The 24,496-nt window shown below is 38.7% G+C and overlaps 2 protein-coding genes across 6 annotated transcripts; one reads left to right on the forward strand and one right to left on the reverse strand.

Moving 5' to 3' along the window:
* Window positions 1-341: 341 nt before the first annotated feature.
* Window positions 342-3,896, forward strand: LOC122092438 (rho GTPase-activating protein 2-like). Its single transcript, XM_042662756.1, has 4 exons — window positions 342-777; window positions 2,170-2,290; window positions 2,393-2,743; window positions 2,834-3,896. The coding sequence occupies exons 1-4, from the start codon at window positions 458-460 to the stop codon at window positions 3,473-3,475; spliced, it is 1,434 nt and encodes a 477-aa protein (XP_042518690.1). The 5' UTR covers window positions 342-457; the 3' UTR covers window positions 3,476-3,896.
* A 908-nt stretch (window positions 3,897-4,804) lies between these two features.
* On the reverse strand, window positions 4,805-24,125 carry LOC122091680 (RNA-binding protein BRN1). 5 transcript variants are annotated; one of them, XM_042661728.1, is made up of 12 exons: window positions 23,831-24,125; window positions 23,533-23,615; window positions 19,812-19,863; window positions 19,498-19,623; window positions 19,288-19,367; window positions 10,863-11,045; window positions 8,730-9,027; window positions 8,483-8,626; window positions 7,552-8,408; window positions 7,152-7,233; window positions 5,670-5,801; window positions 4,805-5,575 (listed from the first exon to the last, which is right to left on the reverse strand). In XM_042661728.1, the coding sequence occupies exons 1-9, from the start codon at window positions 24,003-24,005 to the stop codon at window positions 8,281-8,283; spliced, it is 1,269 nt and encodes a 422-aa protein (XP_042517662.1). In that variant the 5' UTR covers window positions 24,006-24,125; the 3' UTR covers window positions 4,805-5,575; window positions 5,670-5,801; window positions 7,152-7,233; window positions 7,552-8,280. The 5 variants fall into 5 exon arrangements, with proteins under 5 accessions (XP_042517662.1, XP_042517659.1, XP_042517658.1 ...); XM_042661725.1 differs by having other exon boundaries at window positions 4,805-5,570; window positions 8,730-9,075; XM_042661724.1 differs by having other exon boundaries at window positions 8,730-9,075.
* Between the last annotated feature and the right edge of the window lie 371 nt (window positions 24,126-24,496).

Below are 24,496 nucleotides of genomic sequence, written 5' to 3' on the forward strand. Positions count from 1 at the left end.
ACTAGCAAAAATTGAAATTATTTCGGTTTTGATTTTATCCAAAAAATCTTATACTAAATCAAATCGAATCATTTACACCGAAATTTAACCGCTTGTATCCACGAATACGCTGATACCATACCAGGATTTAATTTCATGCTTGGCAAGTGCCAAAAACAAATATGAAAAATGTAATGGAGGAGCCTTGTATATTTGTATTGGTATCCGAGTGGTATGAATGTAATTTGGAGGAAACATGAAGGGTATTTTGGCCTGGTCGGTCGGGAGGATAAAATTTTGAAACTATTCAAAATTTCCCAACAAGTCCCGAAGTATAAACAAAAAGGCAGACAAGACAAACCCCACACTTAACACTTGAGAGTCAGAGCAACGGCACAACGCTTTCCATTTTTGAATCTCTTTCAGCTCTTCCCGTGAAATACACTCAGCTCTCGGAGAGAGAGAGGGAGAGAGGCAGATGACGGGAGTGGTGATGGTGACGAAGAGTGCTGGTTGCAGAGGAGAGCGTGGTGGTGGTGATAGTGGGAAGAGAACAAAGTCAGCTGAAGAGCAGCAAAACCAGCTCTCACTAGTCACATTACTTGTCGCAGCTCTGAGGAGATCTATGGTTTCTTGCCGTGTCGATCGCCATGATCCCGTCTCCACAGCTAACATAGAGATTGGATGGCCTACCAACGTCCGCCACATTACCCATGTCACCTTCGACCGCTTCAATGGCTTCCTCGGCCTCCCAGTTGAGTTCCAACTCGAAATCCCTTCTCCAGTCCCCAGTGCCAGGTTCCTCTCTCTCTCTCTCTCTCTCTCTCTCTCTCCCCTAAGATTTGATGTTTGCATCTCTTTGAAATGGGAAAACAGAAGCCCTTGAGGCCCAAGGCCCGAGGTCCTTCTTCTCTCTCATGGGTACTCTTTAAATCCCAAGATTTTATGTCTGCATCTCTTTGAACTGGGAAAACTGAAGCCTTTTGAGGCCCTGGCCCTTCTCTCTCTCTCTGATGGGCACTTTTAAAACCCAAATATTTGTAAAGCATCGGCAGCTAACCGTTGTGTAGGTTCTCTTCAACATTTGGTTGGGTTAACATAAATTTGGTGGTTATAACTGTAGGAGTCTACTGGCTTTTAACTTTTCTTAGCTGACACTGTGGAGTTGGATCCCATTACCCAGGAGAGTTGTAGCTCAGGGGGAATATTTGCGTTTGTGATTGTCATATGCTTTAACTAGACAATGGGTAACACAATAGCTCCAATTCTCTATCAAGAGAACTGCCCATTTCGGATAAATGGATCAACATCCCTTTCTGCCAACTGGTAGCTTGATCTGATTTAGGACTTCAGAATGTGTTCTAGACCCAAAATCTATTCCGAGAATACAAACCAAATACAGTCTTAGTGGGGAGAAATTTAGTCTTTAATTCCGCAAATTCAATATCCAACTTCCAAACTTCTTACAATCACTTGCCAAGGCAACCCACTTAATGTAGGGAATAAAGGGTCCTTTTTGGTTACCACATACAATTGAAGGCAGGAAGAGCTTAGTTTCCACTGCAACAGTGTTTTGGAGTATTGCAACTCCTCATTTTTATTCAAAATATGGTTTTGACAACATGATTTACTGTTCATGTTTCTACTGTTAGTTCCATTTTAAGCTGGCTGAATGGGTTTCTGCTGCACTCTTAATTAGGTTTGATGCATCATTAGCTGTACCCATTGGCTCCATTTGGTTGCAAGGGCAATCAAAGGGATGGGAGCTGAAAATTTCAAACCATGAAAAGGAAACTTTTGTAATCGCCACCCAACATGATTGTATAAATTCCTTAAATTTCATACCATAGTTAGTATGATGGAACTGAGGTATGCCTCATAAGGGCTGACAGGGTTGTGCCATCACCATCACCTTAGGGTTTTAACACAGTGGTTGCACCTGTACTAATTAGTACTTATAGATTACTATAGTAAGAAACTTGAGTAATTTATACAGTCGTGTTGGGTGACGATTACAATTTTTTTTTCTTTTTACGTGTGGAAATTTTCACTTCCCTTCCCTTTGATTTCCCTTGCAACCAAATGGAGCCATTGCAACATATATATTGAGGATTATTCTTTTCACCATAAACTATTTGAATTGAGAGAGATTGATTACACTCTTTCTAACTCTAGTATTTTCTTGTGAAGTGCTAGTGCATTTGGCATCTCTGCAGAATCCATGCAGTGCTCTTATGATTCTAAAGGGAATAGTGTGCCCACCATTCTCTTACTAATGCAGGAACGGTTATACTCACAAGGAGGTCTAAAGGTACAGAATCATTAACCTTTCTTGATTAGCATCAACAGGAGCATACGTTATAGGGTTGTCAATTGACAATGTTCTCATTTGTCTTTCTGGATGGCCCCTTAGGCAGAAGGGATATTCAGGTTAAACCCAGAGAACAGCCAAGAGGAGCTTGTTAGAGACCAACTGAACAGGGGTAATGTACCAGAGGACATTGATATCCACTGTTTGGCAGGGCTAATCAAGGCCTGGTTCCGAGAGCTCCCGGAGGGAGTTCTTGATGGCCTTTCCCCAGAACAAGTCCTTCAGTGCAACACAGCGGAGGATTGTGTGGAGCTGGTGAAACAGCTAATGCCAACTCAGGCTGCACTACTTAACTGGGCTATTGATCTTATGGCTGATGTTGTCGAGGAAGAGGAATCCAATAAAATGAATGCAAGAAACATTGCAATGGTCTTTGCACCAAATATGACTCAGGTAATTAATTCAACTTCGAAACACTAGAATTACCCTGTTCAAATCCTTGGTTTCAGAACCTATGACTCATCTTTTTTCCCCTTTGTTTAGATGTCTGATCCATTGACAGCTCTTATGCATGCTGTTCAAGTTATGAACTTGCTCAAGACCTTGATCATAAAAACACTAAGGGAACGTGAAGAGACTGCAACAGGAGGATACTCACCCTTCTCATCTCATTCATCTGATCAGCACAGTGATGAGGATTATGACAGTCAACAGGAGATGGATACAAGCTGTGAATTGAGGGGACCAACTTCAGATTGTGATGATTATGCCAGTTATAGTTGCAGTATTGAAGACGAAGATGAAGATGGAGATAATTCATCAAGTGAGATTGAGGAGTGCTTCTTAAGGAAATTAGATGAGTTCGAAGCACCCATACATGATGGTCCTGAGGAAGCCGAAGGAAACCTGGAAATGGAGCACCTCAGTCACAGCAGTTGTTCTGGCTTCAACACAAACTCTAATTTTTCATCATTTAATAGTAAAAATGGGAGTTCAGGGTTGAGTACAAGTGATGTAGAGGACTCTGGGATAAATGAGATTTCTACAGGAGGGTTGAGTAGTACGAAGGCCATTTCAAAACTTTGTCAAGAGACCCAAGACAGCAGAGCCATGGAAACATCAGTGAAGCTGATGGAGTCCTCATGCTCTATTTCCTTGCCAAAATTGTGTGGTGCATCTGGGTGATTGAAGCCAAGTCTTGTGTGAAAGTTTTTTTTTTCTTTTTGCAGCTTTGATTTGGTCCTCAGCTGTTGCTGCATCGAACATTGATTGAGTGGTTTGTGTGGTGGATTTGCATGGGCAGACTTGGTTCAGCTCTGGGATGATTTTATGCCTCTTTCTGTACCCCTCAGTACAGAGGATTTCTAATTTAGGCCATGTAATTCAACAGTGTTGAGTGGTCTGTCTGTGGTTCAGTTTTTGGCTGAACATTTGCTTGTGTTGTTTGTTTCAATTGTGGAAGGGCCAAAAATGGTTTGATTGAGACCAGTTTGTTTGTAGGGGACTCTCATGGAGTATGTTCATGATCACCCTTTTTTTGTTTGGTGGAAATGTTCATGATCACCTTTTATGCTTTATCAATTATCTATCAGTAACTCATTTCTTACGTCTTCCTTTCGAGTGTGCAGTTTTGTCAACTACCCTTGTCCAGGCTAAGAAATTGAATCTAGGAATGATCAGAAGGACGTAGGATTGAGTCATAGGATATCCTCCTGTCTCAACTCCATCCCGAGCCTTTCTTTTTCTTCTCCATCACAAAGGTCACCAACACAGCCTAGCAGATGATGTATAGCAGTCCCGGTTCAAGAAATAGGGATTGGATTGGTCAAATTGACCACGGCTGATCTTGATTATCAGTCTTTTAAGTTGATTCTAGGCCAGTTTATGGCTGATTCAGGCCGATTTGGATTGGAATCAGAGCACTGACTCCGGTGGCCATTTTGATCTGTTGAAACTGTGATAACAGTTGATCCAGATGCGTACCATTTGTATGTAAATCAAGATATTGGGCTGGTGCTAGTTTTTGCCACTTTGTTTACAGTGAGGGAAAATGTTTATATTGGAGGCTAAATGTCTTTTAAATCTTTGGTTGGATCTTTGCATTGACACTTTTTAGCACTTTTTAGCATGGCGAGGTGTGCATAACTTTCTTCATTAGTTCTGGTTATTCCTTCGAAAAGAAAAAGAGATCATGGCTCTGTGTAACCAAGCACAGAGCTGTCACCGATAAATCATCATGACCATTTGGCTCTTCAGACAAAACCTTAGTCTCAATCTATGTATAATAAGGAGATTTTAGGTAATCAAGATGTTAGGTTTACATCATCCTCGTGTCAGGGTATCGCCGAAGGCTGAAACTCAACTAGTTCACCCTTTCAACTAACAGTATTCCAACCTGGGATGTTGAATTTTATGTTCAACATTATACTTCAAATACTGTTTTTAACAATTGAAGTGAAAGTTAACAATCATTATAATAAAATAGAAGGGGGGGGGGGATGTGAAGCATATTACTAAAAGACAAATGAAGCAGAGCATTTCAAATCGACATCAAGAGCTAAGGCAAATGATTGTAGCATCCAAGATTGATACTGAAAAGTCTTATACTGGGAGTAGTCCTTGATGTGATCATGGATCTAACAAGACAACATACACACTATACAACAAACTTGATCTGCAGGACACGTGTAGATAAAACTTGGTCTGTTGCCATCTTCCCCAGCTGCAGCATCATCATCACCTGCTGTACCACCTGTTACTGCCTTGCAAACTGTAGAAGACTAGAAGCCACCTGCATGATCATTCCAACTTGGAAGGAATAATCACCAACACCTTCAGATTCAGTTTCAACTTCCATACCATTAGGTGTAAGGAAACCAATTATGAATGTGAAAAGCACTTGACAGTCGCAAAACCAGTCCTCTAGATTGCCCATGGATGACTCTCTGATCTCTCTTTCTTCACAAGTAAAACTTGTAGTTTTTTCAATAAGAAAAGGTGCTTTTACCATTTAACTATCAGGAAAGGATAAGGGATTCATGGAACATTTATAGAACTTCAAGAACTTATGGCACATCTTTGCTCCTTATGGTTGTGTTACATACTTACATCACCCCAAATGGACAAGCTTATTCACTTCGGATGCCACAAACCAATTTCGTCCATGAGAGTATTTCTTACAGTCAACTTTAGTCACACTTGAACCTAGGAGCAGCTTCATCCTCAGAATAAGTGAAAGCACAAGCATAACCTTGGACCACATGCTCCCTGTTTATTGTTTCTGCACTGTTCATGCCAGTGTCCATCAAGATGAAAAATAATACAGAAAAATAAGGAAGCTGACCAATATCAGCAAGGGGGGAAAAAACATTTAACTTACCTCCAAGGGTCAGGCCTCAGCTCAACACAGCTGAGTTAGCAATGTAATTACTGTTTTGCCAATTGTCATTCCAATCTATCCAGGAACGTATCTTCCACTAAAGCTTCTTCAGCGACAAGCAGTTTTCTACTCCTGAAATTCCAAAAGCTTCAATCATTCCATGTTAAGTCAAAAGCTTCACTTGTCCAAGCATTTTACAATATTAAATATGAAACATTAGTCCATTAACTAAGATATCAAACTCGAAATATTTAAAATTGCAAATCGGATTTGTAAGTGCACCATCATTCCTGAATTATGGTAAAGAGTATCTCCACTATGTTAGGAATTTAGACATTTGCTATGACTAGCATTTTTCATACAAGAACATGTCAGGAATATAAGGAAACCTTGACAAAATAAGACAGGCTAAATCCAGTATTTTAAAGACACGTGAGACTTCAAAATTGTAGTTAGGATCAAATTCCACGATGCAGAGCAGCACTGGCAGCACACCTCAGGCCTTTGAGGCCATGTTGCCAAAATGTGTGCTTCATTTAGCATTTTCATCTTCGGCTGTACCAAGGAGAAGAGGGTGAGGGTCAGGAGAAGCCGAGAAGGGGTTCAGATTTGTGGGGCAAAGGCAGGGGTCATCTGAATTTGTAGGTGAAATTGAACTGTCCATGGTGTGGAACTGTAGGCCTGTTGAGGTTGTTTCATTTGAGGTGTGTCTTGGCAGATTGGGATAGAGGCCAGGCTGTTTTTCTAAGGTGGGGGTGGGGGGTTGGGCAAGGAGGAGGGTTGTAGTTTGTTCCTTTATCAAACAATATTATTACATCATTACATCTTTTCTTCTGAGGGAGTTGATCTCTTCTTGGTTTATATTCCAGATGTACTTATTTCCTACACAAAATTGTTGCTTGAAAAAAAAAAAAAAACATTTGCATATACATAAAGAAATTTTGACACCTCGCCTTGAGACTTCCACCTTTATTAAAACAACCAATTTAGTGTTGATGTATACACATATGTTGCCCTAACCTAACTGTTCGAGCTTTTAGGCTAAGTAGTAACACACATGGTATCAGAGTAGGGAGGTCAAGTGTCTGATTCCTGGGAAGTGCAATTGGTTCTCCGAAAATTCTTCCCCCTCGGTGCCACGTAAAGTATTTCCACGTGAATGCGTGTCATGTGCAAGGACCATGCAATGACAGGCCTCCACAAGCCCCAGGGGTGGGGGGTGTTGATGTATACATTTGCATTGCCCTTACCTAACAATATGGGCTTTTAGACTAAGCGGTAATGCAAATGGTATTAGAGCAGGGAGGTCAAGTGTTTGACTCCTGGGTAGTGCAACGGGTTTTCCCGAGACTGCTTCCCCCTTGGTGCCACATGAAGTGCTTTTGTGCGAGTTTGAGTGCGTATCACGTGCAAGAACCATGCAATGACAGGCTTGTACACGCACAGGGTGTTGATGTATACATTTACGTTGCCCTTACCCACCAGTTCGAGCTTTTAGGCTAAGCGGTAATGCACGGCCCTTCATCATGCATTAGAAAAACCCAAGTAAAGCATCTCCTCCATCCTACAATAAATAATTAGAAGAGAAGATCAGCACAAAAGATGCAGTGATTAAAACCAAACCAATATGTTGAAGTCAAAAAAATTGCAAAGAAAAGAGACAGTAAATAACCAATGAGAAAATAAAAAAATCAATTGACCATTATTTGGCAGAACACTCTTCTGGATTCAAGCACAACCTGAATGGTCATGATTTATTCTTGGGCATGACAGAGAAACAAAAACAGGGGGAAAGAAGATACTGAAATATTGCAAAAGGAAAAAAAAAGGGGAAAAATCAACAAAATGACAGTACATCAATGTGCACAAAAGATGACTATACCTGAAATGTCACTGAACTCTGAAATGTGTCTTCAACAGAAACAACACGATGAATAAAGCACTTCACACAACTTTAGACTTTGAAACACCCATTTAAGGACATTGCTTGAACAGGAAGGAAGGACGCCTGTGTGTGGCTACTCAAAATCTCCAACAACTTCACTTACACATCTTATAGATTTGGGTAAGAAAGGCTCACACAATGGAAGATGGAAACACAACAAGAAGAATGCACCATGATCTCACATACAACATAGGAGAAAAACAGACTTCCAAACTGCATGAGAAGGTTATAATAAATTCCAAAAAGAAGTTCTGATGGTTTAGAGCTATTGTTGGTCAGTAATCAATGCAAATAAAATAGATTCTTCAAAAGACTGCAAAAGATCCATGTATATACATTTCACTGCCCCCAGAATTCTAGCACCAAGAATGTACTTGCAAGAAAAATCAATAAATTAATAAAAAATGTCTAAATGAACTTCCAATTGTACATAAATTACAATTTTTTTAGTGGAGCAGAACCACCAATGACAACAAGATTCAGAGTATCTAATTCTGCAATGCAACAATCAGTTCCTACCTTAAGACATGACAGGATGGATTACTATATGTAACAATTAATTATCTCCAATCCATCCCACACTTTCTGATTAACTCCCAAAGACCAAAGTTGTGTGATACCAAATATGGAAGTAAATCCTGCTCCCATCTGTAACTACCTTCCATATTAGTAAGGCTTGTTCTGTTTGTTGTCCCTCTTAAGCTGTACTTTCAATTTCTTACCACCCAACTGGCATCCATTCATCGTATTAATGGCAGATTGAGCTGCTGCTGGGGAGTCATAACTGACAAAGCCTGCAAACAGAGCTGATTTAAGAATAAAGAACTTAACAGATGTCTGATCCATAGATGAAGAGAATGTGTTTTACCAAAGCACTTGCTAACACCAGTTGCTTTGTCAAGAAAGACCTTCGCACTCAAGACCCTACCAAATGGTTGAAAGGCATTTGCAAGCTCTTGATCACCAAATTCTTGAGGGATGTGATAAATAAATAAATTAGCACCAGGAGGACCTAAATTCAAGGACAGACAAGCATGTAATACAGCAATAAGCATTATAACGCCCCCATCAAAATAATTAAAGAACAGTATAATCTACATTAGATTTTCACCAACCTTCAACCTGAGCCCCAGAATTTGTACCAACACTTGAAGAAGTTGCAGAGTTACTATTTGAAATTGAAGGTGGCATAGAACCATGAGAACTACTCAATGGCCTATGATTCATCATTCCACCAGGATAGGCCATAGGATACTGAAGCCCTGGCATTGCTGGATATGCAGAGCCTATATAACTAGCTGAGGGCATTGTAGCAAAACTTCTAGGAGCCATACCAGAGCCAAGATCAGGTGTGACACGCAATGCATTTCCTTGGTTTACAGGCGGAACCATATTGTGGAAGCCAGGTTGATTCTGCATTGGGGGCATGGGGTACTGCATAAGACCATAAGTTCCAGGTGCCTACAGTGAGATTTGAAAACAAAATATCAATTTTGTCATACTACACAGACCAACATCGAAACCTGTACGAAAAATAAGATCACACAAGGAAATACATACCGAAAGGAATCCAGCAGAGCCTAGATATGGAGAAAGGGTCCTAGGACGATGGAGCACTGGTATAAGATATCATGAGAAGTCTTCCACTCACACAAACAGAACTTGGACCCAAGAGTCTATAACTCGAGAAACACCCCACCCCCCCACCCCCAAGAAAAAAAGAAAAAAAAATCCATCCAATGTACTGGAGTTAAACAGGTCAACAACCATAATCTGTTAAAATTAAGAATTATTTTACTCTGGTAGCACTTTTTTTTTGTAGTCCCCAAGGAGAGTTGAACTCATGGTCTCTCCACAAAGCTTTGACCTGAAGAAGCCTTCTCATTCTGATTTGGAATTAGAAGGTCTGGAAACTCTTGTCAGGCAATTTTGTTTTGATGGTAAAAAGATATGAGGGGTCCTCAAGTAAACTCCCCAAAATTTTCTAAGGGCATAAAGATACACAATCTTAAAATCAATCTACATGGACATGATACTCCCTCTGATAGTTAAGGGAGACATGTCTAGATTTTATTCTTCTATAAAAAAAACGCATAAAATAATGCTAAAGGCCTCGCTGAGTAATTAGTTAGTATGACTTGTGGAAATCATGAACATGCATAGAAGTTTCATATGACAACTTTATGCAGTACCTACATAAACTGGATTCTAAATCATAGTCAAGGCCTGCTTTTGTGAATTATCAGGTTCAACATTTTACTTTCTCTATAGAGCTTCATTTCTTCTTAGGTCCTGTTCGTTTTTTTGTATAAATTTTCCCCCTTGTAGTCAAGTTTCCAATAACAGTCTGAATAAAAAACAAGTATGGAAACCATAATTCACAATTTCAACTGACATGTCAAAATTTCAAAGGCATATTTTAGTTTCGACACTAAATGAAACAAAATGGCATGCAAATTGAGGGGTTTTCAGTCAATGTTTTAGCTTTTTCACCGAAATGGACCATATTTCAGTGCCATGTCGGTGGTATATTTCAACCATTTCAGTGGTATATTTCGGTTTCGACCAGGGTCAAAATCCCAATAGAAACTGAAATCTTGAACTGTGGGAACAACTAGTGTAGCATAATGACACAGAATGGACAAAAGATCAGAGCAGGTAATTCATATGCTACAAATACCATAATAAATGCTTACTGTTGGAATCCTAGTTATAGTGAATTTTATTAAGTAGTGGTGATGTTTATAAATTGTGGTATGTTTAGAATAATTTGTGGTAGTCATGGTGGTGTTTATAATACATGGTGAAGTTTAGATAGAGTTAGCTTGTTGTAGAAGTCTTTTATGTTTCTATTTCATGAATAGTCACATCAATTGGGTAATAGATCACAGAAAGCAAGAGGCAGGGAGGAGTTTTGGGGGGGGGGGGGGGGGAGAGATGATTTGTTAAGAAGCGGCTGATTAAGTTGAAAGGATCTTTGTAGAGTCATGAAACCAAGTTATAAACTCATGCCATTACATAACAGAATAAGAAATGTTTTATTTTGATTCAACTATCTCTTTCTCGACTCGTTTGCTTGAATCGTATATTTCAGATACCAAGTAATTACATAATATCCCCAGTGATTTTGATCTCTTTGTTGAGATTCAGGAAATTCCATGAATCCATGACAACCTCAGAAAACACAAATGTATGATTTTATTGCATAACTTGACACGTGATAACTAATCACTGATAATGAAACAGACCTGATAACCAAATCCATTATATGGAGGAATGTAACCCATAGGCAAGGCCCCAAATAAAGAAGGTTGCTGTGTAGAATCAATATTTGCCACATTAGAAGAGTGGGCCTGAGCTTTTTGAGCCCTCCGAGCTTGCCTTTCTTTTTCTGTGTCTGCCCATTTGACAACTAAAGGGACACTTGAACCCTACAACAGCAAAAATTTCAGCCACATTGTCAGACACATCATAAGTTCATCCATCATATTGACAAAACCAGAAAGAAAGATCATGGAGAGCATGATTTGTGCAGTTTTCTAAACTCCATAAAAGTATAAAAACAATTGAAAATGAAAAAAATAATAATAATAATAATAAAGATGTTGAAATGCTAAAGTTATCAGGGTGTTAAATATGCTCGCTTGGTTAAACATTTGGTCTACACAGTATTTTAATGGAAGTCAAAATGGTTCTGCATGGACGCAGACATATGATACAGAAAACTGTGTTCCAGATATATGACAAACAGGCCGCAGAAAATATAATTCAGGACTGTAAATATAGTTGTCAAGGTGAGTAGGCAACCCAAGGCATTGGAGGGGAGCCTAGGCAACAAGGCGCCCACCTAAGTGTTCAGTATATGATTATATATTATTTTATATAAAGGAGACCAATTGGCATAGAGTAGTGCACTAATTTAAGCATATTCATCAAGAAACAAGCAATAAACATAAAACAACATGTGTTCATGAACTGTCAACAAGGCATTCTGTCGCATTGGAACTATGCTTTTAAAAGAGACCTATTTACTACAAGAAGTTAAAAGTTAAAAAAAATAGAATATCTTGTGGAGTCTATTATTCAAATGTCTATATAAACAAAAATAAAGCATAAAGCCATATACAATCTACTTGGCTGCATGAATCTCATACATATTTTACTCTATTAAGGCTGCTTCCATTATTAACTCATAAGTCATATCTTTTCTACAACTTCGACCCATGTTATCATTGGTATTTATCTCGTCTTTAAAACATCCAGTTTCATGCCATATTTATCCCTTCTACATGGTTCAATCTATCACATGTTTAAACCCAAACAGCTTTCCTTCACATAGTCTTCAAGGCATTGCCTACGTGATGCCTAGGCGTCCAAGCACCTTGGTCGCCTTGTTGGTGTCTCCTTGCATCCAGGCCCCCTCCAACGCCTTGGGTCACCTAGACACATGACAACAATGTTCCTTCATGTTGCCACCAATCAATGCTACTTTTAAGTTTAAAGCTCATTTCAATGAGTTGACTACTGATTCTATCTTTCCTAGACTTGACATTAATCCATCTAAATATTCAAATGACACCTTCACTCATTTATGTGTGTGTTAATTGTCACATTCCCAACAATCAACTAAAAACAGCATTGCTTGAATTATAGCCATCTTATAAAGTTTATCCTTTAACTTCAATCCAACGTATTGATCAGAAAATCTAGGGCACCGTTTGATAACGTTCCTAGAAACGTGTTTCTATGTTTTTCTGTTCCTAGAAACGGAGAAACGGGGTAAAAAGCGTTTGGTAAAATCATTTCGTTTCACCTGTTTTTATAAGTAGAAATAGAATTTTTTTTTCAATTTATGGTTCAAGAAACAAAAGAGACAAAACAAGTTGTAGTCGTTTCGGCGTTTCTAGAAATGACTTGTGGCCAAAATAAGTAGCCCTTGCCCAATAATATTCCGTCAACCCCTTTTTACATCCTTCTTCTCTTCTCAACTGTTAGAACAGAAGCGTACGCGACTCCTCTGCAACTTGTCTCCCTTTGTTCCCAGGCGACCATCGTTAACATGTCAGAGCTCCCATGAGCTCGTTGAGCCTTCCATTGCTTCGATTTCTATCTGATTCGGAGTCCGCATCGATTTCTTCCTGCCTTTCGCTTTCTTCTTCAACTTCTTCTTGCCCTGACCACGAAGATCTCCCAAGGCTTTCCCTGGATTCGGATTGTCCGAATCCAAATCAAACAAGTTCTCTAAGCAGAAATCCTTGGAGGCTTAGTGACTTCTATAACTGCTACTGCATCTGCCGGCAAGAACATTAGGCCTTTTGCGGCCGCGTATCCAACTGTTAGAGTCGGACGTCAGACGGAGTCCGATTCGCAGAGCACCTGATTCAACCACTACTGTTCTTTGGTTGTTCCATAGGGAATCTTATTATTCGCTTACAAATGTTAGATGTATATATGAGGGGTCTTTCAGCTAATGTAGGATTTCTTCCACTGATCTGCAAATTCTACAAAAAAAAAAAAAAAAAAGATCTGCAAAAGGTTGTAGTCCTTTAAGCTTTACTGGGTTTTCTGATTTCTATCTGGTGGGTTGTTTTTGCTGGTTCTTGTAATCTCACAGTACTGAGCAGTAAGAGATATGATCCTGTTCACAAGATAAAATTTTTGTTTTAAGTTTGCTGATTCTCTTTGTGTAGTGTATTTGATTGCATGATGCAAGTGTGCAAGTGCAAGATTTTCCAAAAAAATTCTACAAGAAACAAGGTTTATCAAACACCTAAAAATCCATTTCTGTTCCCAGAAACGTGAATTTATGTTTCTGGTGTTTCTGAACACAGAAACGTTGTCAAACGGTGCCTAGATGTACCTCTCCACTTTACTCATCCTGCTTTGATCCACGAATAACATCCTCCATAATTTCTCCTTCCTTATTTATGATTTAATGGGTAATCTAATATAGTTACCAAGAGGTATCTCTTGATCAACAATCTTGACGACTTCTTTATAAAGCAAATCTCATAATTTCATGTCTCAGTTGATAGTATCTCTTGATCAAACTTGTTGACAATGAATGCTCCACATTTTGTTCTAAACCTCTCCTCCATGAGGTATCTTTGGATAACTAATAATTTTTAAGAATGCCTTGTGTTTTTTTATGCAAAATTGCAACAGAAGGAAAAGAAGGCCAGGTTTGCCTGTGGTTTGGTCTGGTCCAACTTTAAACCAGTTTTATGGTTCTTTTCAGAACCTAGGTTTCAATTCTGGTTCACCAAAGGTACCAGCAATCATGGGCTCCCACTTAGATTTAATTTTTTTAATTTATTACCATTAAGTAGCTAGTTGTCAGGCAGGAATAGTTTAATATAATTCAAGTCTTGTTTTCAAGCTGTTTTCCTTATTTCAGTTTCCTAGTCAGTTCATGTTTCCTTCTTCAGTTCAGGATTGGTTTTAGGCCTTTCCTTTTTTTTGACATTGTGTCTGCCTAGGACGATTCTATAACATCTATGTAAGGGGCTCCACCCAACCCACGAATTTATGAATGAAGAATGGCTTTGGCTGCGACTTTGGTCTATAGTCTCAAACTTACTCTTGTGGGATACAAGAGTGTTGACTCTGTAGTGGATTGCTGTGCAATCAGTAGTTTCTTTTTTGCTCTGGAGCAGGTCAATCAGGTAGATTCCTGATTATATCTCCCTTCTATTTTCCCACATCTTCTCTCCAATCGATTCAGGTCCGTGCAGCACGGCCGGGCATGCTTAACTACCTTTAAGTTGAATAAAACTGCTCCCAATCCTGCGCAGGCTAGTTTTCTCACTTTCCTTTGATTCTGTTTTGCTTTCTGAATGCGATACTACTAATTAGTTTTATGCCCTGAAAATTTTCAGTTTCTAATTCTGAGTTTCTCTGGCCGTTTCTAAATCATATTGCAACTTTAATTTTAAATTCTGGTTTCTAAATCTGATTTATTAATTCTGGATCTCGGAATCTACTTTCTATTTCTGTTTCTAATTTAAGTTTCAGTTTCTAAATCTCAATTTTCTAAATTTCTGAGTTTCTAAATCTGAGTTACTAATTTTGGTAGTTACTAATTGTCTAATTCTGGTTTCTAGTTTCTATTTTCTATTTTCTGTTTAGGTTTTGATAACCTACTAAAAGTGGTTGACGTAGATAAATCACCTAAATGGGCTTATTTTATTAGAAATTAGCTCTGGGATGGGTTTTATACATGTTGTGCCTTGGTACATAGGGTTTTATTTGTAATGAGCCACTTTACTAGGCCTTTGATATGGGTATAGGCTAGGCATATGGGATTAGTTAAGTTAATAGCTTTATTTGTTTATTTTACTTGCTATTAAGCGTTTTAGTTAGGCTATCTTGGTGCAACGGTAATGTTGCCCCATTGTGGCCAGGAAACAGCCTCTCCGTGAAATGGGGTAAGGTTGTGTACATTATAACCCTCCCCAGACCCCACAGTGGTGGGAGCCTCATGCACTGGGTATCCCCTTTTAGTTAAGGTTGGATTAGTCTATAGGTCCAGTCCTCTTTTGAGTCTATTTTCTTTATTATTTCATTCTCCTAGTCAGTTTAGGTTACCTAATTAGTTAAGGATTGGGTTAGGCCTTTCCTTTTCAGTGTTTGAGTCGATTTTTGAGTCTCTTACGTAAGTTTGTAAAGGGGCCCACCATTGTACACGAAAATTGATTAATGAAAAGCTTTGCTTGCTTCTTCTCCATTGAAGACCTCTTGTGTTTGATCAAGAAAGCCCTTGTGTTCGATCAAGGCCTTGTTTTTTATCAAGGAAAAGGGAATGGTATTTGATCCAATCGAGGACTTGCGGTGAGAAGCCCGGGTGGATAATCTTCAAGCTATTGTTCTCTTATTGCTGTTGTTTTACGGGTTATTACTCTTAATTCTCTGATCACAGCCATTAACAAGTAAGTGTTTAAATCTGAAATCTCTGGAACTAGAACCCTAGGTTGTAGAAGTTCATATGCAGCACTTATTTTAAGATTAAACAAACCAGCCACTGGATCATCTTAAGATTTTGATCACTTGTTCAAAAACCCTACCAAGGAACTTGATTTGAATTTCATCATATTCTAACCATCTGATTTGCTTCTATTAATTATTCTTCAAATCTGGATTTTATTCTCTGTGAAAAGATCTTGTTTGGCTACCGTTTTGATCATTAAAATTCTTGTACTATATTCTAATTTCAGTTTCTAATAATTAAAATTATTTGGTAAGCAAGTATTGGTTTTTTAGCAAGGTACGGAATGTCGGAATGTATTGTCAAATATTTTGTTCAATACACAACATCTATTTTGTTCAAGGGATTGTAATCTAGCCAATTGAAAGGGTCTTCTAATCAATTCAGAGATCATTTCGTGCGATGGATCCCTCGCTGGCTTTATTGGTTTGAGATCGATTTTGTATTATTTGGTATCAGAGCAATGGAATGACGACAGACTGTTGATGTACATTGACGTAGCCCCTCCATAACAGTTCAAGCTTTTAGGTGAAAGGGTAGCAAACATGTTATCAGAGATGGGAGGTCAAGTGTTGGATTCCTAGGAAGTGCATCAAAAGAGTTTTCTCGACATTTCTTCTCTGTCGGTGTCAGGCGAAGGAAATGCTGCATGAGCTCCACATGCAAGGACCATGGGATCTTGGCTCTTGGCTTGCATATGTAAGGAGTGTTGATGTATACATTGACATAGTCCCTCCCTAACAATTCGAGCATTTAGGTGAAACGGTAGCAAACATGGTATCTGAGTCGGGAGGTCAAGTATTCGACTCCTGAGAAGTGCATCACTAGAGTTTTCCCGACATTTCTTCTCTGTTAGTGTCAAGAGAAGGAAATGCCGCATGAGCTCTAGTGCAAGGACCACGGGATCTTACCTCTTGATCGGCATGTGCAGGGGAGTGTTGATGTACACATTGAAGCTGCCCTTCCTTAACAGTTTGAGCTTTTAGGTGAAATGGTAGCGAACCCAAACGAAGTCAACGATTGCTGAGTTCTACATCGGATTGAAGGTTGATTGAGCGGATCTGATTCCTCGACTTTACAAAAAATGATGATGAATTTTCAAAGAAAGAAGGCTTGTGACCCTGTCAGAGAACCTGTAAGTCTGGTTTTTACTGAGGCTTATGGTTCAGTTTCTAGTTGGATCTGATTCCTCGACTTTACAAAAATGATGACGACTTTACAAAGAAAGAATGCTTGTGAACCTATCACAAAACTTGTAGGTCTGGTTTTTACCAAGGCTTATGGTTCAGTTTCTAGTTCAGGAACTGAACCAATTGGGAGGCCCAATCATGTGCGATTAGGAAGATCTCCTAAATTTCAGGAGATAAACTCCTAGATTCTATATCCTGCATGTGGGAAGCCTGGTGGGCCCTATGGAGGAAGATTAGGTTCTTGTGATTACTATCACCTAGAAATTTGGAAACTCTTCTTCAATCCAAGTTGTTCCCTGCATGCAAAGATCTCTTATCTCTTGAAGACAACTGCTATGGGCCAATTAAAGATGTGATTGTGATGATAAAAGATTCATAGATTTTGAGAATCATATCACTAAATAATGCAGGTTCTTTCTTTAGTTAATTATTTATTTTACAAGACTGCAATCACGCCACGCATGGAATATGTCTTGTCCTTATTTTATTTTATTAGTTTCTTCTTTAGTCCAAGTTGCTGTCCAAGTAGGGAAGGTTCTAATTAGTATTTATTTCAAGTCTTTTGAGTCTTATTTACAATGTACTGCTGTAATAGAGGAGATGGTTGAGAAATAAATATTGTACTTTTAGGATTCAGTAAAGAATCTGGACAGGTTGCAGTGGTGAAGTTGTGACACCTATTGGCAGTACTTCCAATCAGACCCTGCTATGGTGATTTAGTAGGTTGGGTAAGGTGGTGATTCCATTCCCGCAGGCTAGGTGGTGAATTCTGTTCTTCATACTGATCTGCCCCCGTATGTGATCCTGTTGCTATTGATCTCTCATTGGTTTTACCAGTTCGAGATCGATTATGCATTACGAACACATCCCATTTAATAGGTAGTTGGGACTTGGGAGCACGATTACAAAAAGGCCCCTCTCTAAGTTGAGAAAAATTTCAACATGATGAAAATTTAACACAAACCAAACATGAACCACTCCGACACGCCATGGGGTGGGGTGGGCTGGGGATTGGATTCCTTTTTAATAATTGCTAAAAGCAATTGTCCTTTGTTTCTTTGATCTCCCCATTCTTCACTGACTCTTGAATCTTTATTTTATTGAGATATACGATGTAAGTCACTAGTTTCCTCTCCTTAACTAGAGAAAGTTATTATAAATAAATGTTATATTTAACATCCAGAAAGTTTCTATTGGAAAAGATAGAACTCATGATATCTTCTCATACATCTTATCTTGTTCTCAGAAACAACATCTGCTAATGCAAAACAAAAAAAAAGAAGTTTCATGTTCCCCCTCAAGAATCCTGGCATGCCAGAATCCAACTTGCCTCGCAGATATGCTTCTTCAGAAGGGTCTATGAAACACAGTATAAATAAAGAAAGAAAATGCCCAAACCAAAAAAAAAAACCACCAATAATAATCACGTTAGAGATATCAACTGAATTTTAAGATGTGTATTACTACACAACTCAAGCATCTTAACAAGATTTGGGGCTCAATGTTATTAACGCCAAGTGAGTAATATTGCAAGCTTAAGTTAGTAGGGCTCAGTTGAGTAAGAATATAAAATGTGACAATGTCCAAGATGATGCAAGAAAGTCTCTGAACAAATAATTATGAGACAAAGTTGAAGTTGTTATCAATACTCAAAAAAAGTTACAAAATAAAATAATTTTTATAAAAATGAAAGATATACAATTTAAACTTTCATATTAAGGACTCAAAAGCATAAATCATCAAGGAGAACCAAAAATCAAACAGTCTCCCAACTCCAACCATAGGTTCAGTATACAAGAGCAATAGCAAGCCAAGGCTGAGAATACAGCTCAGAGATCCCATAAACATGAAGAAAGAGAGAAGTTCACAATCAAGCTCAAAACTGTGACAATCATTTCCCTCTGTAACAAATGAACAAACTACCGAATGTTAAGCGACAATAATCATGGACATTCAACATAATGTTGACTGTACACTAATTTACCTAGCATGATGAACACCAGGGTTTCAAGCATCAGGAACAGCAAATCCAGATAGGGATCCCTAGTGGCTGACCCAGCTATCCGATAAAGATAGCCAATATAAATTAAAAGGAAAAAAAGGCAGTCGGATTCACACTTTCACTCAGGATTGATCAGGATCAGGTCAGATAAGCCGATCTGCTTGGGCCAGGATCCCAAGTTTTAAGACCTTGATGACCACAGAAGACAATATAAAATATAGTTCTGTAGGGATACTTCTAGACTTCCAGTTACCAATTATTGATGATGAGGCTATAAAAAATGGGAGAAAAAAACTTCCTAATGCAAAACCATTATTCTCCAAATCAAATTAGTTTTGTATATTTCAAGGTTAAGCACAGGATTGTTAAAGGATATAAAATGCCAGCAAAATCATTTCAATATCAATCAAAAAGAAATGATGGGAGGACAGGTTGAAAACTCCCAACAGATGTTTGAGAGCTAAGGAATCATTTGAACTGAAAGATAAAACACAGACCTCCATCTTATACTTCCCATTGATGGCTTCCAGTGCTGCAAGAGCTTGTTCTTTCATCTCATACTTCAGAAAAGCACACCCTGCTCCATAAATAATATTCGATGTGACAACCGAAAGATTTCTACTGGTGATTTGCAGACAATCAAGCAACAAATAGTACTCAGCACTTTAGTGCAGAAACTGAAAACAATAACTGAAAGGGCAACATACCTTTGCTCGTTTGCTGAGAACCTCGCAGAATCTGTAAATCTTTTATGGTTCCATATTTAGAAAATAAAGCAGCAACTTCAGCATCAGAGACATTCTTTGGAAGCATGCCAACAAAAAGCTTGTGTTCTGAAGATAAACACATTCATACAGACAATTAATAGATCTTTAACAAAGTGCATTTCTATCTTCCCAGCATATCCAAAAGGGGGTGAACAGTGAACTAAAATATCATGATGGAGCAAAAAAATGAAAATCGGCATCACCACAATTATAGAAATGATTAAAAGAAGTTAAACAGTAACCAAATCTTATACCTAGCCTTTCCAACTCGCCATCTGCATACTTCACTTGTAATGGACTTGATGCCTGCATCAAACAGAAAGAAAACAATGCAATTTCTAATCAAAGCAGATAATTACAGCCATTGGCATGTGGCATCATACAGAAACAAAATGTAAGTGAAAGAGCATATACAGTTCAAAGGATCAGAATGTCCTTTGCTATATGAAGCAAAAGATTTTCTTTCCCGTTTTCAATTCAAGTATTATGGAAAATAAAAATATAAAAGTGCTGCAAATAAGCCAACCAAGAAAATGATTAAGCAAAACAAAATTAAAAGTTATCTTGAGGAAGGAGTGAAAGTGATGCATTTTCTGCTGATAGTAAGTAGACAAGTTATAACCGTCCAATGTTTGGCACAAATTCACAGAGAAATCAGCAAGTAGTTCTTTTCTTTTGATTTTCCAGCCACTGAAATTTTTTATTTAAGTTTCATCAGATAAACGGAGAAACATTTCTCAAGAAAAAACATTCACCGAAGGAAGAGCTAGAGATCTAGTAAATTGATGCAGGTATAAATGTCACAATAGTTGGCACATGCAAAACCTAGTTTCTCTAGTCTATACACTGAAGGTAGACAAAGACGATTTAAAAACAAAAAAAAAAAATGTACTTCTGGCTTGTTATTTTTCATATTTTTAAACTAATAACTACACAGCATTGTTCAGTGGGAATTATGTGACTGGAACAGGCTGCCACCTGATATGTATGTCAATATAGATTACTTCAATTTCCCCGCGAAAAATGATGTAATTAACCAAAGAAACCATAACTAGGTGGTAAATATATTCAATACTATACCTATTGCATTATGGAGGATAGGATGCAAGTAGGGATAACAAATGGATTTGGTGCTTCAAAGGCAGGGAAACTTTTCTATCAAATCCCAGTATGAAGCTTTGTTCGAGTTTAGGCCCTCTTCATGCTCAGTTAGCACCCAAAGGTGTTTTCTTTCTAAAATACGGTTCTCTGTCTGGACAGCATATGCAGAGTACTCTCACTCTAAATCGCTTAACCCAAGGGTCTAAAGCATTTTGAATTTCTGCCACATGTGTCTCTCCCAAGCAGAGATTGATCGTCTTCTCTCCAATGCAGATTTGCTCACGGAGTTTCAGGGTTTGATTCCCAAATACCTTGGATTGCCATAGGTCATGCCTCTCTACTCTAGAAAAGATTAATGCATGCGGCGATTGAATGGCATCCATTGTTCGGGAATTCGTGAAGAGAACTTCGGTCTCTGATGTTGCCAGAAACATCACGGAGCACATGGATGATAAGCCAAGAAGTTGATAAACTTTGATAGCGAGCAAGTTGCAGGACTTTTGGACTTGTCTGCTGTTACAAAGTGGCTTATAAGGCCAAGCTTCTTTTTTTTTCTTCTTTTGCCTCAAACATTAAGCAGTGTTTGGTTGAAAAGACAATGTGAGGGAGTGTGTGAAAGTGAAAGAGTGAGAGACCTAAGCCATGTGAAGTGAAGTGGAAGAAAATAAGACATTTTCTCTCATTGATGATTCATTGTACTAAGAAATTGAAGAAGATAAGTGGGATCCATCACTTTTTAAGGTTTCATACACTGCCTCACAAATCCCCACCATTTTGGTCGGATACTTCAACAAGTTTATCTGGAGAATGAGCAAGTGTACAGGACAAGTTCTATTCCCAACGCCACCCTTTCTCAAACAACCAAAGAACAAGACAATGTGAGAAAGTTGTCAAAAAGTGATATAAGGAATTTGAGGGATGCAAGAACTGAGGGGGCTCACTTTTTTTTGTAGTCTTATATTCTGAGGTGCTGTTCAGTTGTGCGGTCTCTTTTTTTCAAGAGATTTCCCTTGGTCTTTCTAGTTAAAAAAAAAACAAAAAAAAAAAAACCTTATTCAACATAACAAATGCTATTCTGTCCTTAGCAACTGTACTTTTTATTAGTTTCGTAAAATGGCATTTGGACTTGAATCATTTCCCCACAGTAGTATTCTCCACACGACAGAAAAACAAAAAACCTCTTGAAATCTCACAACAATTAGGAACCAAACTTGGACCAATGAGCAGGTAAATTGAGAAGCAGCCCCTCTGCGGTTATCAGGCCTCTTCTTTTTTCTTTTCATTTTCTCTGCGATATTGAACTGCATTCTGAAAATTTTTCTGGGCATTATTCCCTCATTGCCACTTCATAATTGAAAAATGATGTATTGATGGTATCATGGTAGATTGAGACTTTTCAATGCAGTTTTGACATTATGGGTATGAAAGGAAAGAACTAGGGAACTTAGATCCAAGGTTCTTTCCAGATATGCTTGACTATGAGGAATTATACGTAGATATGCAACCCTAAAACGATGCAGAAGATAATGGGAAAACAGAACAAACAATGCATACAAATTTACGAGGTTCGGCAAGGTTACCTACGTCCTCGGTGAGATGAGATCCTGCTTCACTATCAATGGAGAATAGGGTTACAGCGCTCGTCCCTCACACCTCTCAGTATTGCTTGCATTACAGAGAAAAAAACCCTCGCTATGAATATATAGCGAAAAACCCTAATCCGGAAAGTACAAAACTGCCCTCAAATAAAAAATTCCAGGGGGGGCTGCACCCCCCCTACACCCCCGCTATGCAGGGGGGCCTCCTGCCCTCTTGTAACCCCCCACGGCCTGCTAACTGGCTAGCGGGACCGCCGTCCTGCCTGTCGAGGCGCTGCACCAGTACTCACTGGATTAAACTATGACGGAATACAAGACATCGTACACCAACAGTAAGTTTAGCGAACAACAGGAAATTCCCACCTGGATACTACTATCTTTGGTTGATTGTTCACAAGCAGGTTTTATGGAGGCTTCACTGCTTCAGTGATATATAATGCACAATATGTACACAAAAAGGAGCACAACTGAGATGAGACTGTTGACTTGTTTGGGGGGATGCAGGAGGGTAGATTGTGATGGTCTGGAAATGCATAACAAAGAACAGTGACAGAAAACACTGAAAAACTTTGGTTGATGAAGATTGAACACCATAAATGGTTATGGAAAGACCAAAGGGCATTGATTTTCAGGTAGTACAAAGAGGATCTGAACCCATAAGATTAATAAGGCACATGGCCCTAGACATATGAGAATAAGAGAATAGGCACGAAAATTATTTATTTGCCTTCCACTTCAAATGGTTCATACAAACTCAAATGAACAAACAGGGAAATGTGAGTATTGTGTTCAGTAAAGGATAAGATTGTAGTCAAATAGTTGTCAGACAATTGGATCAACATCATCCTCAATCTGGGTGAGTGCATCAAAATCTTACCAAGCTCAACCAGTTAAATACCTACTCACCCTGAATCGGAATCAGAATATTATTGCATTACACAACATCAACATGAATAGGTCCCCTGATAGTGCCTATGACTCCCAAGGCATACTCATTAGGCCTAAATTGTTGCAACTTGCAACTATCGCTCCTCATAGTTTTACAGGACCATAAAGTCAACGTGCAACAGAACAGTTATTAAACCCTAAGTTCAACACACAGGAACAACCTCAAATTCAAGAATATCAGCTCATGTGACCACACAAAATAGATCAGTACAGACAAAAAGAATCAAAATTCCAGGCTTAATACAATCAAGTAAATAAAAAACATTGAGATTTTCAAGATAATTACGGAATCACATGACTCGAGAAGAGAGATCAGACTCAAACTCACCCCTGGAAGCGTTCGCTTGTTATGACACGCACTGACTGCCTTATCTGCTTCTTGTCTCGACGGACAAATCACAAAACAACAACCTGTAAAAGGCAAAACCTTACCAAAATGCCAATCTAGGGTTTAAACAAATCTCCAGTACCCATTCAAAACCACATATATCGACTAAATAAATCTCTCAGATCACGCATTCTTGATCCGTCGGAACACATGATATGACAACCAAAAAACAAAAAAAAAAAAAAATTGCAGTACTAAATTAGAGAACAAGGTTTGAAGGGAGAATTTTTTTTCCAACCTCGGGAAGCTCGAGTAGTCTTGTCTTTGATGATGTTGACCTCGTCCACAATAGCAACTTCCTTGAACATTGCAAGAAGTTGAGATTCAGACATGTTTTTGGGGACCTGACCAACGAAGAGCTTCACACTCTCTCCATCTCCGCTAGACTGTGGAGATCTCTGCCCTTCCGCCATTAATGCCGAAACCCGTTCAGTTTCCAGTACTCTGCAACTCGTTCCGATCGATCTTCACAGTAGTCTTCGCTCGTTCGAAAATTTCGATCTTTGGAAATGAAATCTTTTAGAAGGGTAAAGTTGGGTCTTTACCGATTGTAATTATAATTGTGAAATTTTCTAAATGCCCCGGAAGTTGGCCATAAATACTAAAATAGCCTCATAGTTGTTCAGATAAGACACGTGGAATTTGCTGACAAAGGTGAATTTGGAAGTTCCGTCGTAACTGTTGTATATCCATATGCCATTTGTTTTTTCTTAATGACGTAAATACCCCTTTCATTCAATCTCTATCTGTTGCTTCTTAATGCGGCATTCATATGTTGAACGTTGAAAGACTTTTAAAACTTTAAAAAGGAATCAAGTAGACTTGCGGATTGAGTCGGGTGATCGGGTCTGTGTCGGGTCAACTTCACAAATACCAACCCAAACCCATTAACTTTATCTTCTCA

This window comes from Macadamia integrifolia, chromosome 10, assembly GCF_013358625.1.
Source record: "Macadamia integrifolia cultivar HAES 741 chromosome 10, SCU_Mint_v3, whole genome shotgun sequence".
In the NCBI taxonomy this organism is placed as follows: Eukaryota; Viridiplantae; Streptophyta; class Magnoliopsida; order Proteales; family Proteaceae; genus Macadamia; species Macadamia integrifolia.

What these genes read in the sequence shown, in the direction of transcription:
- LOC122092438 (XM_042662756.1), top strand. Translation starts at nt 458, where the DNA reads ATGACGGGAGTGGTGATGGTGACGAAGAGTGCTGGTTGCAGAGGAGAG. An exon ending in TCTCCAGTCCCCAGTGCCAG is followed by an intron (nt 778 to 2,169) that starts GTTCCTCTCTCT and finishes TTTCTTGTGAAG; the next exon opens with TGCTAGTGCATTTGGCATCT. An exon ending in ACTCACAAGGAGGTCTAAAG is followed by an intron (nt 2,291 to 2,392) that starts GTACAGAATCAT and finishes ATGGCCCCTTAG; the next exon opens with GCAGAAGGGATATTCAGGTT.
- LOC122091680 (XM_042661725.1), bottom strand. Translation starts at nt 24,005, where the DNA reads ATGGCGGAAGGGCAGAGATCTCCACAGTCTAGCGGAGATGGAGAGAGT. An exon ending in TTCTCAGCAAACGAGCAAAG is followed by an intron (nt 19,368 to 19,497) that starts GTATGTTGCCCT and finishes TTTATGGAGCAG; the next exon opens with GGTGTGCTTTTCTGAAGTAT. An exon ending in ATGGGAAGTATAAGATGGAG is followed by an intron (nt 11,046 to 19,287) that starts GTCTGTGTTTTA and finishes TTGCTGTTGTAG; the next exon opens with GGTTCAAGTGTCCCTTTAGT.